Raw genomic sequence first — 19,070 nt, 5'->3', positions numbered from 1 at the left:
ATGCTAAGGGGGCGTTCACAACGAGGTACTTGATTTTCTCCGTCCTCGAGGCCACCTCATTCGTGAACGTCGTTCTTAGCTCGATGTACCCCCTGACCTCCACCTGATCGCCAGCAAACCCATACAAGCACCCTCCATAGGGTCTCAGCTGGTCAAGGGGCAGTTGCAGCTGTGTGAAAGTCGGCCAGAACATTACATCCGCCGAGCTTCCTTGGTCCACCAGCACCCGGTGGACTTTCCTTCCCGCTATGACGAGCGAGATAACTATGGGATCGTTGTCATGAGGCACAACGTCCCTGAGATCTTCTTTTGTGAACGTGATGTCCACATCTGGCGAGTGGTCCTCGAACATGTCCACCGTCATCACAGACCTTGCATATTTCTTCCTCTGTGATGCAGTGCATCCACCACCCGAGAAACCTCCAGCGATGGTATGGATCTCGCCATGAGTGGGCATCTCGTGCTGCTGAGCCTCACCACCCGCCGGCTGGGAGCTCGACGCGCCCCCCGTCCTCCTGTCTAGCAGGTAATCATTCAAGAAACCGCTCTTGACCAGGTCGTCGAGCTGGTACCCCAGTGCCAAACACGAATCAACGGTGTGACCAAAACTCTGGTGGAACTCGCACCAGGCGTCTGGTTTTGGTCTTAACACCTTGTCGCCCACTTTCTCAGGTGCCTTAAGCCTGGCTGCTATATTGGGAATGGCGATCAGATCCGCCAATCCCATGACAAACTTGTGCTTTGGTGGGCGATTGTACTCCTTGGGGCGTCCTGGGCCCCTTCCCTTGTTCCTTCTCGGATCATAAGGATGGCGAGTCCTTTGATCCTTCTTAGCTGTCATCGTCTCCAGCACCCTCTGCGGCTGGATTCTAGTCTCGGCACGTGGCCTAGCAGGGGCCACGCTCCCTCTCTTCTCGGCGACCTCACTCTCATCGGCGATGTGGGCCACTGCAAGTCGCCTAACCTCAGCAAAAGTGGCGGGGTGAGCCCTAATCAGCGCCTCACAGAAAAGTCCCGGCAGCACACCCTTTTTTGAAGGCGTATACCAGCATCTCCTCGTCTTTGGCTGGCGAGCGGACCATCTGCGCTCCAAAGCGATTCAAGTAGTCCCTGAGGGACTCTCCCTGGTACTGCCTTATGTCGAACAGGTCATAAGACACCCTAGGTGGCGCCTTGTTCATAATGTACTGCTCGACGAAAAGCTTCAAAAACTGCTGGAAATTGGTTATGTGACCTGTAGGCAAGCTCACAAACCATTCCAGCGCTGTTCCCTGGAGCTTGCTCACAAACATCTTGCAATATACAGCATCCGAGCCCCCTGACAGCATCATCTGCGTGTGGAACATAGTGAGGTGTGCCTCAGGGTCCTCCACGTCGGTGAAAGAAGCTTTCACAGGTACTACGCTCGCAGGGATAGGCGTGTCTGTGATCGCCTGAGCAAACGGCATAGGGAAAACGCGAGGTGGCGACGACGGCGCGACCTCTTCAGCGACTGGGCGTCCTCTCTGCTCCTGAAGAGCTTGACGCAACTCCTCAGTCACTTTGCTGAGCTCTTCATTCCTGGCCTGAGAGGCGACCAGGTCCTCATGCGTCTTCGCTTGCTCTATGCGCGAGGCCTCCACATTCGCCTGCAGCGCACGCATGATCTCCATCATCTGCGCCATGGTCATGGCGCCTTCTGTAGCAACTGGCACAACGGGACTTGAACGGTTGCTTCTCATCTTTCTCATGAAAACCCAGCAGACCTTGCTCCAACGAACAAGCCTTCTCCAGCAAACGATCGATCCAGCAATCAATCGGTTAGAAACTCCCAAGAACTTCCAAAAACGCAACCACAATAGCGCGCTGGTAGATTCGGACGTCGAAACCTTCACAGAAACTTGCAACTTCACCACGAAACTACCGCTTCTCCAGCAAGCTCCCGATTCACTAACCAGAAACGCAATCGAACGGAAAAAGCTCCGAACAACCGATTGAAAACCGCACAAACAGCAAGAAACTTCAAGAATCCGATCGAAAGCTCGAACGAATGGTGGAAAAATTCACACTACCGATTAAAACCCAAACGAACGGCAGAAAACTCGAATTCACCGAACAAAACTCGAACGAACAGTGGAAAACTCGAATTCATCGAACAAAACTCGAACGAACGGTGGAAAACTCGAAATCACCGAACAAAAGCTTGAACGAACGGTGAAAAATGGTTGCACCAGCACACAACCACACAGAAACTACAGAAACTTCAAGAACTCACGCTGTGGATGGGGACAGGTTTTACACGGCCCCACGGTGGGCGGCTGATGATCCTGCCGGTTGACCAGAACGCAAGAGCCTCGCCTTGTCAAAGGTGTTCTTCCTCTGGATCGGCTTTGCACAACGCTAACTTCCGTCCTTCACCTCGATTCACCTCGATTCACCTCAAGAACCTGCAAAAGACAGAGTGGCGCCGCTGCACCGATCGCGCTCCGACGCTCAAGTCAGTGACGGAACCACCAAAACTCTAAGAGAGAAAACTAAGAACTCAAGGAACCATGCAGAAACTCTCTCCATCACTCAAGTATTCTCCAAGCGTAAAGAAGTGTTCTAAACGCGCGTACCTCAGAAGTTCGTTAGAATCTCTTATATACCAGTGCACTTTCTCTCTCCTAGCGGTTGCACATATCAACACGTGGCTCGCATCCAGCTGTACACGTGTCACCATCTGGAGCGTCCTCTGCTTGAGCGTCACTTCTTACTCTTCAGGCTGTTCGACTAAGTTACCCATGCAAGGAGTAACTTGGTGTATAGCTGCCTTGGAGCGCGATATCTTCTGTGTGGCGAGTACGACGTGTCACCATGCACACCTTCCCTGTGGTCTTGCCGGCCACCATCATAATCTGCTTCACTTGCTTCACCGTGCATGTCCTGGTAAGCTGTTCCCTGGCCTCAACCTCTGGCTATCTAGGGAATGACCATCTGATAACTTCATCCTTCGCACTCGTGCCCTTTGAAAGCTTTGAACAAGCTTTCCTGATCTTTCGGCGATGTCCTCCTCTCGGCGATCTCTGATCACTTGGTCGCCTGGGTTCGCATCCGGCGACTACGACACAAACCTGGTGACCGCCGGTTTAGGTCTGCTAGAGATCGGAGCATGCCAACTTAACGATTGGCGACTACACGAGCTCCCCGACTTCCTTCCCTTCTGTCAGCCAGGTGTTCCGTTCAACACGCCTATATTATCGCTTGCTGCCACGTCATCACTTCCGACTACCTGGGCGGTACAAAAGCGTATAAAAATATTCCTTGGAACACTCGAATCTTAACTGAATTAACGCGTACCTTAGCAGACATTTAAGAAAGCCTTGATGTTTTCAGCGCTTATTGCCACATGTTCTTCTGACTTGATCGCGACTCTTCGTGGAGGGCCCCACAGTGCCGTAACCCAACTTAGGGTTAATCCATCGTGCAAACCCTCCTTTCTCGAAGTGCATTTGGCGCAAGGGGGTGACCTTCTGGGTGCCAACTCATGCACCCCAACTTCTAGTCACTCACCTTGGGAGTGTATCTACCCTTCTCTCGTACCATGCACGTGGTTCTCCCCTGGGCGTGGCCCCTTCACGGGTCGTATCTGTCCCAAGGTCTCCCAGTGGTGGCGTGGGTACTTCACGAGCCAGGTTACCCCCTACTGGTACTAGATCTTATGGCCTTGAAGCCACCTTTATCTTCTCTTCATTGCTGTTCTGAGCCATCGCGGCCCGAGACTTCCTCACGGTGTTGCCCCCTCCATGGTCTTTCCTACCCATGGGTATCGGGGGGTACCGTCGATGTCTTAACTTGACTATTTCTTAACTTGGTGACGCCTGAACCTGGCAATGCCTTTAGCCTGTTGACGCCTTTCTTGGGCAACGCCTTTCTTAGGCGACACCTAAGACTTTGACTTTGACTTTTGGTCAACGCCGCGGGACGGTACACAAGCCCCCCAGTCTTGAGCTGATAACTTGTTTTAAGCGAAAAGACTAAGGCCTCGCCCTATTGTCCACGTGGCATTCTGATGATGTGTCATTCTCTGATAAGCTGACGTGACATTCTCCGTACCGTTGATGTGACGTACCTTCGAGTGCTCTGACGATGTGACATTCTCTGAGCGAGTAAGGTGACGCTTTGGGTCATGCTCTAATCTCTTTACACGTGGCTCAATCGCACGGTTAATGCTTGGTGCCCTTTGCGCTCTAAGTTAGCGCCCGATCCTTTGACACGTGTGCGATCCAACGGCTGGGGGTGCGCGTCATTAGCGCTTCTTGAGTTAACGTTATAACTTTTGAAAACGCGCGCTCGAGGCACTGTTTCATTCGCATTCGCTTCCACTATTCATCCTCTCAGAGCTCTCTTCTACAACTCTCGATTCTCGTGTTCTTTTTCTCCGCGAAAGCTCTCGCCTTTCTACGTTCCAACCTCAAAGGTATGGTTTTTCTTTCTCGTTCACTCTTGCTTGTTGCTGCTTTAACCTTATAACTGCCTGGGTCTGCTTTCATTTTTGCATTCTCTGTGTTTTTCTTATTTCTTCGTTTTTCCCCGTTCTTTTCTTTTTCGCGTGGGTAGGATTTTTCTAGGGTTTTCTCCCCCCTTTGCTTCTTCGAGCCCTATTTGCTGAACCTTTGCCTTTTCTTCTTTCTTCAGCTCTTCATCCATCCATGGCGCGAACAAAAATAACACCCAATCCCCCTCCCCCAAGTGCTCACTACAAGGCCCTCTATTCATGGGCTTCCGAAAAGCTATTGAACGAATGCACCAAACTGACCACCGTTGAAGACGTAGAGAATCACATGGGTGACTTGCGGTTGTACAACTTTAACTCCTTTTGCAAAACCCACGATTCTCATATCTCTATTCGTCATGGCACCCTTAGGGAGCCAGTTTGTGTGGACGACAAGTCCAATGGGGGAAAGCCTTTCTTTTTCCTCTACCAAGCGGTATTCAAACGCATTGGTTTGCGCCTCCCATTCACACCCTTCGAGAGGGAGCTGCTCACAGAGGTCAACGTAGCCCCTGCCCAACTACATCCGAATGGCTGGGCCTTCGTAAGGGCCTTCCAAATCTTGTGTGGGTACCTGGGCATCCCACCATCAGTGGATGTTTTCCTCCACTTCTTTGAAGTAAAAAAGCATGGGAAAAGTCTCTGGGTGAGCTTTTTCGGGGTTGCTGGCTGGATCCTCTTCACCCTCTTCAAAAACTCCTTCAAAGGTTGGAAGGGCAACTTCTTTAGGGTGTGTTGCGCCAAGTACGACCCTACTGCCCTGGATGGCTTTCCTCTATATTGGACGGAGAAGCCCAATCCCACCAAACCTAAGTCTCAGGATGAGTTGGCCTCTGCTGACAGGGAGGTCTGCGTGGCGTTGGTTGGCCTGAAAGTCATCTTCCACACCCCAACATTGATTTCAGGCGAATTTAAGGCCAACGCCTTCTCTGCATACTTTGGTAGGGAGTCTCGTCCTTTACTTGTTTTCTTCGTATCTGATTCTTGGTCGTGCTTCTCTCCAATTATTGTGATCAACGTTTGTCTGCCCTAATATTTATGCGTGTTGTTGCTCTGGAAATTTACTTTAGTAGTAGAATTGAACCATGTGCCTGGCTCTGAGTTCAAATATTGATTCCATGTTTTTATGTATCGTCATATACATTTGATACTTTCCCCCTAACTAACCTTTGTTGCTTGTTTGCCTTGGTGCAGCATCGGTGATGGATTCTGCAACAAGGGTTGAGTTGGCTAGGTCCTTGAAGGCTCGCCTTGGTGCGTAGTCTGCAAAGGGCGACGCCTCCAACACCACCGACATCATCACTATCATCCCACTCTGCCGAATCTGCCGATTCTCCCCATTCCCACCAAACACCAAACTCTCCCCTCACATCACAAACACCTTCCATAGCCCAAACACCCCACTCTCCTCCAACACTTCAAACACCTTCCTCACCTCTTCCCATTGCTGCAGTCCCACTGGCTGCAGCTAGTGCACCTTCCATAGCCCCTCCCGACAAAGGCAAGAGGGTGCTTGTGGTGTCTTCTGAGGACGACGATTCTGATGTGGGGCCTGCTTATAAGAGAAGGAGGACCAATCGAGTCGTCCACTCGCACTCTTCTACGCCTCCACACGGGGGGTCTATGAGGGACAACCCCCCCAGCGCCACATCTCCCCCATGCCAAACAACCCAAGACGAAGGGGTGGTGGAGTCTATGCCTTCATCAGTACCAATACCAACGCCAATTCCACCATCAACACCAACTCCAACATCAACAACAACTCTAACACCAACCGCCCCAACAACCACCCCAGGTGAACCTTTCGGGGTCCCACGATCAAAGGGCATGCCTTACTACATGGGTGCCTTCTTGGCCGTGGCCCTTAAGTGGCGTGCCCAAGCTAAGTCCAAAGTTGTCGAGGCACGTGCGCTTCAATCCCTCTGACAGGAACTGGCTGCCCTGAAGGAAGAGAAGGAGAACTTGTGCCGCAGCTGGGCGTGCTAGGAAGAGGTCTACAACGCCTCTTTGAGAGATGCCCGAGAGTCCAATGCTGAAGCCTGCAAACGGCTCGCTGAGCTCCTTGAGCAGGTAACCTCTCTTCAATCCAAGATCGTCGCCCTTGAAGCGGCGATGCGAAACTCCGAGGCACAACGGAAACTACTTGCTGATCAATGTGCTGCCCGGGGGTAATCGCTGGAGAAGACCGAGGGGGAGCTAGCTGAGAAGATGGAAAAGCTCAACCTTCTTCAAACCGAGCATGATCAGTTTCAGACTGAACTGAACAGGCTTCAAGTGGAGAAGGAAGCTCTTGAGAAGCAGCTAGCCTCTGGCGACTCCACGATTAAAGAGCTGGAGAAGGCCAAGAAGGAGCTCATTGCCGAGAGGGAAGCCCGAGACTCCACCATTGAAAATCTGGAGCGAGCTAAGGGAGAGCTCATTGACAACATGGCTGATATCTTTACAGAGGGATTCAAGGAGGCCTTAGCCCAAGCCGCCTGCGAAAACCCAGGAGTTGACACCTCCAACTGCAACCCTCTCAACCATATTGTTGATGGGAAGGTTGTTCCCCTCGACCTTGGGGATTGAAACTCGCTTAATTAGTCTTCAACTGTAAATTCGTATTTTCTAACATTTGGCCTGTAATTCTGACACTCAACCTTATTTAAATGTTTATTCGAGCTTTAGCTTTACATCCTCGTGTACCTTTAGCTTCTCTGTTTTACTGCTTGCTTTACTAAATCAAGGGCGTAACTGGTACTTACTTTCGATGCATCGCTTCTTCGCCATGTCTTCAACTCTTTAGGTAGCACGTGACTTTTTCTTTCCGTTCTTCCCTTCTGAGTAGCGGAGCGTACCCTTCTTCTGATCTTTTCACTTAGAACTTCACTTGGCCTTCACATCTGCGAGAAATCTTCCCCCTGAAGGCGTCGCCTGCCTCCTTATTGCCCAAGGGCAAAGGAGAATTTGACTTCGTGTATTTTTCTTGTCTCCTTCTTGCTCTTCACTTACTTTAACTTTTACTGACATCTGTTACTGGGGCTAGCTATTCATACTTGAGGAGGGGGCGTCCCGAAGGAATCCCTTAACCCCTGCTCAAGGACTAGGCTCCCGGATTTTAACTTGTATTGACATACCTGTTATCTTGCTTTGTGTGATGGAGATCAAGCCCAAGAGGACATGGAGGCCAATCAACAAGATCAAGAGGAGGTCGAGGCACAAATAGAAGACGCCCATGGAGGTCAAAGTCCACCTCAAAGGATTACAAGAAGCATGTTCAAAGCTTTGGGAGCTAGAGGACATTTATTTTCTCTTTTTATAATTTCTTTAGTTGAAGGTGCTTAGAGGGAAACATTAGAAACCTCTTTTGTTTTAGCATCTTTTAGTCTTTAGTTAGGAGTCTTAGGGGGGGTGTGTTAGTAGATAGGTGTAGGAGTAGAAAAGGAGGTGCCAAAGTGAAGGAAGAGGTCACACCTTCCTCATGCTTTGTTTTAAGCGCAAATTCTAGAAGCTTTTTGGAGGGAGTTTTTGAATTTGTGTAGCTTATATTTCAGCACCTTAGGCTATAAATAGAGGTGCTCTCTTTGTATTTTTCAGATTGGAATTAATTTAAGAAAACTCTACTCAAATTTTGAGTGAACTTTGGAGAGCTTTTGGAGCCTTCTTCTCTAGTCTTATCTTGATGGATCATTGGAGTCCTCAAGTGGCAGCATCACTCTCATCTAGGAGCATTCCACACTTCTAGTGGCGAGATCATCCAACATTCTTCCATCTTCATGAGCACTCTCTTCTCCTTCCTTCATTCTCTTTCAATTGTTCATGTTGTCTTGTGTTCTTGAGTTGTTTGGTTCGGCTTTTCTATATTTTTCCAGCACCTATGTTCTGTTCTTGTCTTTTAATTACACTTTTGTTCGGTTCATATGTTTGCTAATTCAATTCTGTTCGGTCCTTTCAATTTTACTTCTCTTTGTTGATTCAATTTGACAATATGTGGAGCATCCAAATGAGTTTGGGATTTGGTACTAGTTTTTGGTGAGTTCTTGTCTTAGAACAATGATCCAACTCTAAGAAAAGTGCCTTTATAATGTCCAGCTCAAGGTGATTCCTAAGAATGTCAAGAATCATTCTCTATATGGCTAGTGGAATCACATCATGTGGTATCATGAGTCTTAGGTTCATTCTTGTTTAATTGTTGAGTTGTGTGCACTTTATTTCAAGAGCTCTTTAATTTCTTGCAATTTAAGTTTCTGTTTTAGAATTTTACTTGAGTATTCTTGCTGTTTTTCTTTTACACCAAGTGCTTGTGAAAAGGTTTATGGCACTCATTCTTCTTATGAGTATTGTTGCTCTTTTGGAATGGCATTATCCTTCCTAGAGTTTACCTTAAGCTTCCTTTCACTTGTTGTTAAAATTTGTGATGTGTCTTTTAATTTTGTAATCATGTCAAGTTTTGTCTAAGTCATGTTATTCCATAATTGTCATTACTTCTAGTAGTACTTTTCTTGTTTTGATTGTTTCTTGCTTTAGTGTCTATTATTTTCTGAATTGATATTGATCCTTTGTGCATTTTTTTCTTTTTAGAATTGAATTCATACTTGTATTCTAGACCTATACAAGTTCCAATACATCATTTTCTATTATGTCTTTGCTAGTTCATAATCCTGTTTTTTATTCCTATTAGGATTCCTCTGTTTCTGAAAAAAAAGTGCTTACTGTTTTTCCTTATTGCAATTGATTTACTCACTGGAAAATTCTGAAATTCTGGATTTGTGATATTCAAAGTTTTATAAAAGAATAGAAAAAAGAATCATTCAAAAATTCAAAGTACACAAAAAATGATAAATAAAATAAAAAAAGTGTACAATTCTGCCGAAAAGAATACGGTAATTTGGCAGCGATTTTAAAAAATTTATCTCAATTAATTGGCTTACTGTTTTTAATTGATTCCAGTGCCATTATTGAGTTAACATCTTGAAGTTTCTGTGGTTTAATTTTCATAATCCAGTTCGCTCTACATCATTCCAGTTAAATCAGTGAATATCAAGCACAGTTTGCTTTTTAAAAAAAAAAATTTCCAGTAGCTAATTTTTTGTTTTCTTCATCTACTCTAGAGCTTTTCCTTAAGTTTTCTTTTGTGTGCCTACTTTTCTCATTGAGTTCTTTATTTTCTTGATTGTCTTTCATTCTTACTCTTTGAGTTTGTCTTACATATAGTATTCCTTTTGCAATTACCTTTCCTTGCTTATACCTTTTCTTGTTTGTCTTTATTGTTTCATTGGTTTTGTGGTGGTTGCTTTTGAGATTGGTGTGCTTGCTTTGACATCTTTCATTTGAGGATTCCAAGGCCTCAAGATCAGATTGGTGCAAGAACATTATTTCTTTGAGAGTGACCTCTTTTTCTACCTCATTTCACTTCGGCAGTTTCAATTGCCAAGCTCACTGTTTTTGCTAATTTTTTTTAACTTGTTTGCTGTTTTGTGTGTTTGCTGTTTTTAATTCCAAATGGCTGGATTTTCAAGTGATGCATCCTACAAGCAGAATTCTCCTTCCAAAGCTTCAATTCTTGGTGAATTACATGAAGCTCAAAGAACAATTAGACGGTTGGAGGAGAAAATGCAAAAGATGGAGGTCCAACAAGCTAGACCATCTCCTTCTATCCATGATGGACATCATTCTCATAGACCATCTTCAAGAGCTTCTTCAAATGATGTTGGTCGTGAAGATGAGCATAGGAGAAGGAGACCTCCACCCCAAGTCCATGGACAAAGACATCATCACCAAGGGGAAAGAATTCACTACGGCAATGGCTTCTATCATGATGCAAAGTCCAAGCTTCCTTCGGTCAAGCTACCTTGTTTTAATGGTTCTAGTTATCCAAATGTATATTTAGATTGGGAGGCTAAGTGTGAACAAATTTTTGAGATCCATGAGATCCAAGATGAGCATAAGCTCAAGCTAGCCACCCTAGAGATTAGTGATTATGCCATGAAATGGTGGCATGGAATTGTAAAGGACATTATCTATCACAAGGGTCCTCCCGTGGACTCTTGGAACTCTTTAAAGGATCATATGCGCGCTAGGTTTGTGCCCCCACATTTTAGGAAAGACCTCATGTTGAGACTCCAACGGTTTCAACAAGGCACGCTAAATGTGGATGAATATTATAAGGAGCTTGAGACGCTTGTGCTTAAAATTGAATTAGAAGAAAGTGAAGAAGCCATGGTTGCTAGGTTTGTAAGTGGTCTTAGGAAGGATATTCAAGACATTGTTGAGTTACAAGAGTATACATCATTGGGCTCTTTAGTTCATCTTGCAATGAAGGTGGAAGCCCAACTTGCTAAGAAAAACTCTTTTAAAAATGCTTCCAATGATGGATACTACTCCAAGTCTTGGAGAAACAAAACTTCTTTTTCTAAACATCCTTCCAAAGATTTTTCTTTCAAACCCAAGGAATCTAAGCCATCTACTTCTAGGCCTAAATCTCCCACTAGAACGTCTAATACTAAATGCTTTAAATGTATGGGTTATGGTCATATTGCTGCAAATTGTCCTTCCAAACGAAGTATGTACATGCATGAGGGCATTGTAGTTAGTGAGCATGATTCGGATTCTCCTAAGCATTCATTGCATTCTCATGCATCTAGTGAGGAAGAGAACGAATGTCCACTTGAAGGGGACTTGTTAGTTGTGAGAAGACTTCTTGGACAAGTTTCACAACCTTTTGATGAAAGTCAAAGGGAAAATATTTTCCATACAATATGTCTTATTCAAAACAACATTTGTTCCTTGATAGTGGATGGGGGTAGTTGTGCAAATGTGGCTAGTACAAGAGTAGTAGATAAGCTTGGATTGCCTACTATCTCTCATACAAAGCCCTACAAATTACAATGGCTTAGTGAAGTAGGAGAAATAATTGTTAATAAACAAGTCCTCATCCATTTCTCCATTGGAAAATACAAAGATGAGGTATTATGTGATGTTGTGCCCATGGAAGCCACTCATGTTCTTTTGGGAAGGCCTTGGCAATTTGATAGAAAAGTTTTACATGATGGCTTTACCAACAAACTATCTTTTGAATTCCATGGTCACAAGGTTACTTTAAAATCTCTCTCTCCAAGAGAAGTTCATGAGGACCAAGTTATTATGAAGAAAAAGAGGGAGAGTGAAAAAGATAAAAAAGATAAGAGTTCTAAGCCTACACTCCTTGTGTCTAGGCGTGACATTGAAAGGGAAATAGTGGCTCATCATCCTCTTTTCTTAGCCATCCCTAGAACTCTTAGAGTAGAATCACTTGTTGATAGTCCTCATTGCTTGGAAAATTTGGTAGAAGAGTTCCAAGATGTGTTTCAAGATCCTCCAAATGGACTTCCACCTTTGAGAGGGATTGAGCACCAAATTGATTTGATACCGGGCTCTTCTATACCAAACTGTCCAGCATATAGGACCAATCCAAGTGAAACCAAGGAAATTCGCCAACAAGTTGAGGCTTTGATTGAGAAAGGGTGGGTGCAAGATAGCATGAGTCCTTGTGCTATGCCTATCATCTTAGTGCCAAAAAAGGATGGCACATGGCGAATGTGTTCGGATTGTAGGGCCAATCAACAAGATCAAGAGGAGGTCGAGGCACAAATAGAAGACGCCCATGGAGGTCAAAGTCCACCTCAAAGGATTACAAGAAGCATGTTCAAAGCTTTGGGAGCTAGAGGACATTTATTTTCTCTTTTTGTAATTTCTTTAGTTGAAGGTGCTTAGAGGGAAACATTAGAAACCTCTTTTGTTTTAGCATCTTTTAGTCTTTAGTTAGGAGTCTTAGGGGGGGTGTGTTAGTAGATAGGTGTAGGAGTAGAAAAGGAGGTGCCAAAGTGAAGGAAGAGGTCACACCTTCATCATGCTTTGTTTTAGGCGCAAATTCTAGAAGCTTTTTGGGAGGGAGTTTTTGAATTTGTGTAGCTTATATTTCAGCACCTTAGGCTATAAATAGAGGTGCTCTCTTTGTATTTTTCAGATTGGAATTAATCTAAGAAAACTCTACTCAAATTTTGAGTGAACTTTGGAGAGCTTTTGGAGCCTTCTTCTCTAGTCTTATCTTGATGGATCATTGGAGTCCTCAAGTGGCAGCATCACTCTCATCTAGGAGCATTCCACACTTCTAGTGGCGAGATCATCCAACATTCTTCCATCTTCATGAGCACTCTCTTCTCCTTCCTTCCTTCTCTTTCAATTGTTCATGTTGTCTTGTGTTCTTGAGTTGTTTGGTTCGGCTTTTCTATTTTTTTCCAGCACCTATGTTCTGTTCTTGTCTTTTAATTACACTTTTGTTCGGTTCATATGTTTGCTAATTCAATTCTGTTCAGTCCTTTCAATTTTACCTCTCTTTGTTGATTCAATTTGACAATATGTGGAGCATCCAAATGAGTTTGGGATTTGGTACTAGTTTTTGGTGAGTTCTTGTCTTAGAACAATGATCCAACTCTAAGAAAAGTGCCTCTATAATGTCCTACTCAAGGTGATTCCTAAGAATGTCAAGAATCATTCTCTATATGGCTAGTGGAATCACATCATTGTGTCTGACCTCCGCTTCTTTATTTGGCGGTACCTACTCTTGGCGACGCCTTACCTTGGCGACGCCTCCTCTTGGCGACGCCTCGTCTTTGTTTTTGTTTCTTTGATCTTTGATCTTACATGAAAGGGAAAACTAAGGCAAGGATATCTTAAACTTTTCTTTTCTTTATTTGGGTGACCTCGTTAAAAAACCCTTAGGAGGGAAAAAGAGTGTTCCATTTACAAAATTTCAACTGAAATAAAACTTTAAATTCCGCCTCCTTCTAGAATCTCTAACTTGTACGAACCATTCCCCTTAGCTTTTGTTACTCTGAATGGTCCAGTCCACTTGGGAGACAACTTGTTTTCTAACTCGTACGGGTGAGCCTTCCTCATGACCAAATCACCAACCTGGAACTGTCGTAGCTTCACCTTAGAGCTGTACTGACGCTCCACTCTTCTCTTTACAGCCTCAGCCTTAATTTTCGCGTCTTCTCTGGCTTCATCTATTAGGTCCATGTTCACCCTCCTTTCTTCGTTGGACTCTTCTGCCACGAAACCTAGGAAACGGGGAGAACTCTCGTGGATCTCCACTGGGATCATGGCGTCCGATCCATACACCAGGATGAAAGGCGTCTCCATGGTGGAGGATTGAGGCGTGGTGTGGTAGGCCCATACAATCCTTGGTACTTCTTCTGCCCACGCCCCTTTAGCCTTATCTAATTTGCGTTTCAAACCCTCAACAAAACTCTGTTTACTGACTCGACCTACCCATTTGTCTGGGGGTGTTCGACTGATGCAAACACTTGCTTGATTCCTACTTCTGTACATAGCTTCCCCAATTGTGGGCTCGCGAACTGGGTGCCATTGTCTGAAATGAGACGCCTTGACACCCCAAAACGACACACTATGTTCTTCCAAACAAAGTGTTGTACCTTGTGCGCCGTGATCTATGCCACTGGTTCGGCCTCTATCCACTTGGTGAAGTACTCGATGGCGACGATCAAGTACTTCATCTGCCTTATCGCCAACGGGAACGGGCCTAAGATATCAATTCCCTAAGTATGAAAAGGCCATGGGTTATATATGGATCTTAGTTCTTCTGGCAGCGCCTTATGCCAATCAGCGTGCATCTGACACTGCTTGCAATGCTGGGCGTATCGAACGCAATCCTCTCTTACTGTTGGCCAGAAAAACCCTGCACGTATTACCTTGGATGCCAAGGATCTTCCTCCCACGTGGCTCCCACAAATACTGATCCTGCCTGTTGACCGGAGCGCTGGAGAATGCCTCGTCAAAGGATCGACGTGCGCACCGCTTCTCACCTCCGCTCCTCCTCTGGATCTATCTCAAGAACCTGCAAAGAAAGGATACGGCGCCGCTGCGGCCGATCGCACTCCGACGCTCAAGTCAGTGACGGTATCACCAAATACTAAGAACGAGAACCGTGCAAATCCTCTTTCACTCGCAAGCGTAAAGTGTATGAACTGAACGTGCGTACCTCAGAAAGTCTGTTAAGAACTCTTATATACCTGGTGGTTTTCACTCTCCTGGCAGTTACAGACTTGGACACGTGGCTCGCATCCAACTGTACACGTGCCATCATCTGGAGGCTCCCTGACTTGGCGCTGCTTCTACTCTTATTTTGGCTAAGTTACTTATGCATGGTACTGCCCAGTGCATAGCTAACTTAGGAGTGCGATCTCTACTGAAACTGGCGAGTTAGGGCCTTCATACACCTTCCCTGTGGTCTCGCCGGCCGCCTTCATAATCTGCTTCTCCTTCGTCTTCGGCGATGTGCTTATTCTGGCGATCTCCGACTGCTTGGTCGCCTGAGTCTACATCTGGCGACTTCATCTTCAACCTGGCGATCGCCTATTCTGGTAAACTGGAAATCGGAACACGCCAACTTAACAATCGGCGACCACACGTGCCTCCCGACTTCCTTCCTATCTGCCAACCTGGCGCCTTGTCAACATGCCTACACTGTAGCAGGATGCCACGTCATCACACCCGTCCACCAGGGCGGTACACAAGCCCCCCAGTCTTAAGCGAAGACTTGTCTAGCGAAAAGACTGAAAGAGCCCTCGTCAACACCGATCTACGTGGCACTGACGCAGAATTCCAAGCGATTGTACTTTCTGCTGCTCTGACGCTCCACCAAACCCTTCACCCATCGCTCGACACGTGGCTTCATCAACGGCTCTCTTCATCTGCCGTTAGCGCTTCCAAAACTTATTTCGAAAACCCTTAAACCCCTTACGCTCCTACTGTTCCATCACTTTCTTCACACTTGCATACGCTCTCACTTCCTTCTGCGAAAGCTCTCGACGTTCCTCGACGCTCTAGATCACCATCTCCCTTCAACGTTCTCCTGATCATCGAAAGGTAACTACTTTCCTTCATCTGCTGGGTTTCCTTGCATTTTCACCGATTTGCATCATCCTATAACTGCCTGGTGCATACGCTGTGGGTTGTTTTTCCATTTCTCCTTCTGCGTAACTTAGGGCTTTGTCGATCGTTGCGACGAACATACATTCGTTCATTTTTCACCTTCCGTCTGTGATCGAGTCAGCCTCTGTAATCCCCTGATCGTTTTTTCTTTCTTCTTCCTTTGCAGTTGCTATCATGACTCGCACAAAGATCACCCCGAACCCCCCTCCTTCAGCACGAAACCTTTCTTCTCAAGCACACGACCCAACACAAGTTCGTGGTGCTTCCTCTTCGCAGGCTGAGAGGCCTGCGTCTTCCCAAACTGCCCTGGCTCAGGCGACTCCATCTAACACTGGAGGAGCCCCCATCCCTCTGCCAGACTTCAAGACTCTATACCCATGGGCTAACCCAACCCTTCTAAAGGAGACCTCGTCGGTGAACACTGCGGGAGCGGTTCTGCGGTTGACTAATGGGGACGAGGCCCATCAATCGTTTCACAAGGAGCACGACGAGAGAATGATGGTGCTGCCTTGCCCCGCCGCTCTGCCAGTGTGTGCCGATGACAAAGTGAGCGCCGATGGGCCCTTCTGCTTCGTCTACACCACTTTCTTCAAGAAGGTCAAGCTCAGGTTCCCTCTCACTCGATTCGAGAGGGAACTCCTGACCGAGCTCAACATCGCTGCCGCCCAGCTTCACCCCAACAGCTGGGCGTTTGTTCGAGCCTTCGAAATAACGTGCGCCCACCTGGGGTTGCCCGCGTCGGTGGACGTGTTTTTGTTCCTGTTTGAGGCCAAACACCCAGGAGACCGCCTGTGGGTCAGCCTGAATGCCATTGCTGGGAGATCCATTTTCACCATCTTCCAGCAGTCGTACAAAGATTGGAAGGGGAAGTTCATCCAAATACGCGCAAACGATAAAGACACTTCCCTTCTCGACGGCTTCCCCTTGTACTGGGTGGACAAGGGGAAAAAGGAGTCCAAGAGCTGCTTCAGGAGGCCCAGAAGTCCTGATAGCATGGGAGCTTTGGACCGAGACCTCTGTCTATTCTGGAAGAGGGTGGCAGATGCCAACATAACATTCCTGACCCCCACCCTGATCTCCTTCGAGTTCTTTGAGGACCAGTTGGAATTCCAAATAGGTTAGGACGCTACACTCTTGTCTTGATATTGCTTCTGATACTGTTTCTGGGCGTCTTGTGCGATACGCACAGGACTTTGGTTTTATCTTTTCTGCATATGCCTGTTTTGCTGTTTCATTACCTCATACACTTATCCTTTTCTTCTTTGAGATAACTCATGCACTTTCGTTTCATGCAGACACCATGTTGGGTAAGAACATGCTCGCCGACTTAAAGGCGCTCGCCCGAAACCACGGGTTGGCGACCGGTTCCCAGACGGTGCCCAACTCGGCGGTCGAGAAGGCCATCATTCATGGGCGATCACCGCCCAAGGAGCCCACCCAACGCAAGAAGCTGGTCCTTAAGAGGCCTAAGCGGAAAGCCCCCCAAGTCGTCCAAGAGGAAGAAGAGGACGACGAGGTCACAGAGGATGGCCTTGTCACGAAAAGGAAGAGGGTGGCACCATCTTCCCCACCTGCTCCACCCCCTCTTCCAACCTCAACACCACCATCAACACCTGCTCCTCCTCCCTCATCGCCAACACCACAAGCCCCTTCATCACCAGTCCAAGCAGTTCCATTGGCCACTGCGCCACCTGCAACTGAGGCCCAAGAGCCGAATTTCTTGGAGGACCCCCCGAGCGCCTCTACGCCACATATGTCAGCAGGAGGGGGCCCCCCTTCAAACACTTCAGCTGCAGGAATCGTTCCAATCGGGGATGAGGTCGCTCACACCTCTCCAATCCTAATCACCGAATCCCCGATTGCGTCGCCACGCCAGGAAGCAACCACTGAAAATGTTGCTAAGGAAGGTGGCGACGAGAACCCTCAACAAGCCCCCCTGGCGCCTCTCCAAGCCGCAAACCTTTCCCTCGAGGTCACAAGGATGTGGGAACCTCTGACTGCTAAACTGAAAACCATCGCAGAGGATATCCCATCGATTATAACAAGGGCTGTGGAGAGCTCCACCAGGAGGCTTCAAGATGATCTCTTCAACCTCAGGACTGACAACAGCACCATGAGGCTCGAGGTGGAGAAATTGTCTGCCAATCTGACGCTCGCGGAGATGGAACACTCCCGAGTAGAAGACGCGATGAGCACCGAGCTCAGATTGGCGCGTCAAGAGGCCACTGACCTTCGCTGCAAAATTCATGATCTTGCCCAAGAGAAAGTTGAGCTAGAAAGAAAAATCGTGCCTCTGCGCACCAAGGCGAGCGACCTGGAGGCTCACATTCAAGCTAATGCCGATAAGGTACAAAAACTGGAGCAAAGGTCAATCGATCGCGAGAAGCTACTTGGGCAAGTAGAGAAAGCGAGGGACGACGCCATGGCTGATCTCGCCGAGGCAAACAAGGAAAAAGGGAAGATGGCTGCCGAGTTGACCCAAGCTCAAACGGAATCCAAGAAGGTTGCTGATGACCTTCTCCATGCTCAAAAGACCAACGAACAACTCCGAAAACAGGTCGAAGAGCTGGAGCAGCAGAACAAGGAGCTCAAGAAACAGGTTGAAGAACTTCAAGGGCAAATTGAAGAACTTAAGTTAAGCTCTGCTCAGATTCTGGTTGCTGGATTCGAAGCCGCTCGGGAACAATTCGCATGCCTATTCCCTGATCTCGACCTCAGTATGGTGTCGTTAAACAACGAAGTAGTAGATGGAAAGGTCGTTCCCGCCGAAGACTCAACCAACTCCACCTCATCTGCTACTTTATAATTCTGCTTGTATATACCTTGTAACAAAACTCGTGCATATGTGTTTTGAACAGTTACTTATTTCAATCGCAAAACTTGGATATTCTTTCTTCTGACTCCTTTCGAGCGCTTTCACCTTCTTTGTATGTTTAACTTTGTCGAGTTTAACTTAACAATTTCGCAAACACAACCTTTTGACTGTAACTGCTTCGAACCACTTCAAATTTAAGCAATAACCACTTTAAACAACTTGTACTCTTGAGGCACTAACCTTATCATAAGAATACCTTCCAAGCAACGAACTGTAACTCAATCATTGGCTCAAACGACGTCCCACTCGACCTGCTTTATCAAACAAGTCTTTCAATCTTCTCGCCGTGTTTGAACTTTTCGCGATCGCCAAGACCTCTTGGTAACACCCGCTTTTCCTAGCCTCATGCTTTGGCAATCGTTTCTTTATCTGGGGCAGAAACGCCATTTGATCTTCCTTTGCCCCCCTGAACTTCAGAGCTAAAGACCGGCTGGCTAGGCGTTCTCTTCGAACCTACCTTAGCCACCTTTCAAGCTTCTTCCACCCTCTTCGCCATACCTGAACTCGTTCAAGACGAGAAGGATTTTATCTTGCCTATGCTCGCACATAAGCGAGAAGGTCTTTAACTCGCCTGAGCTCGCTCAACGGCGAGAAGGACTTTATTTGGTGCCTCAACTTGCCCAGGGTGTACATCTCCTCCCCCCTGGATGCACTGAGGACCTTTTCTTTCTCTCGCCTGCACTCGCTCAACGGCGAGGAGGTCTTTAA

At 46.9% G+C, this 19,070-nt stretch overlaps 2 protein-coding genes across 2 annotated transcripts; one reads left to right on the top strand and one right to left on the bottom strand.

Moving 5' to 3' along the window:
* Positions 1-6,721: 6,721 nt before the first annotated feature.
* LOC137817200 (uncharacterized) lies at positions 6,722-13,191 on the top strand. Its single transcript, XM_068620445.1, has 3 exons — positions 6,722-7,054; positions 10,016-10,356; positions 13,182-13,191. Exons 1-3 carry the CDS (start codon positions 6,722-6,724, stop codon positions 13,189-13,191), a joined length of 684 nt encoding a protein of 227 aa, XP_068476546.1.
* Positions 13,192-13,300: 109 nt separating this feature from the next.
* On the bottom strand, positions 13,301-13,864 carry LOC137817199 (uncharacterized). Its single transcript, XM_068620444.1, has one exon. It carries the CDS (start codon positions 13,862-13,864, stop codon positions 13,301-13,303), a length of 564 nt encoding a protein of 187 aa, XP_068476545.1.
* Between the last annotated feature and the right edge of the window lie 5,206 nt (positions 13,865-19,070).

Source organism: Phaseolus vulgaris, unplaced genomic scaffold (genome assembly GCF_000499845.2).
Source record: "Phaseolus vulgaris cultivar G19833 unplaced genomic scaffold, P. vulgaris v2.0 scaffold_20, whole genome shotgun sequence".
NCBI lineage: Eukaryota > Viridiplantae > Streptophyta > Magnoliopsida > Fabales > Fabaceae > Phaseolus > Phaseolus vulgaris.
The sequence above is the reverse complement of the archived record's forward strand: the minus strand, read 5'-3'. Positions and strand labels throughout refer to the sequence as shown.

What these genes read in the sequence shown, in the direction of transcription:
- LOC137817200 (XM_068620445.1), top strand. Translation starts at nt 6,722, where the DNA reads ATGGAAAAGCTCAACCTTCTTCAAACCGAGCATGATCAGTTTCAGACT. An exon ending in ACCATATTGTTGATGGGAAG is followed by an intron (nt 7,055 to 10,015) that starts GTTGTTCCCCTC and finishes TTTTCAAGTGAT; the next exon opens with GCATCCTACAAGCAGAATTC.
- LOC137817199 (XM_068620444.1), bottom strand. Translation starts at nt 13,864, where the DNA reads ATGTACAGAAGTAGGAATCAAGCAAGTGTTTGCATCAGTCGAACACCC.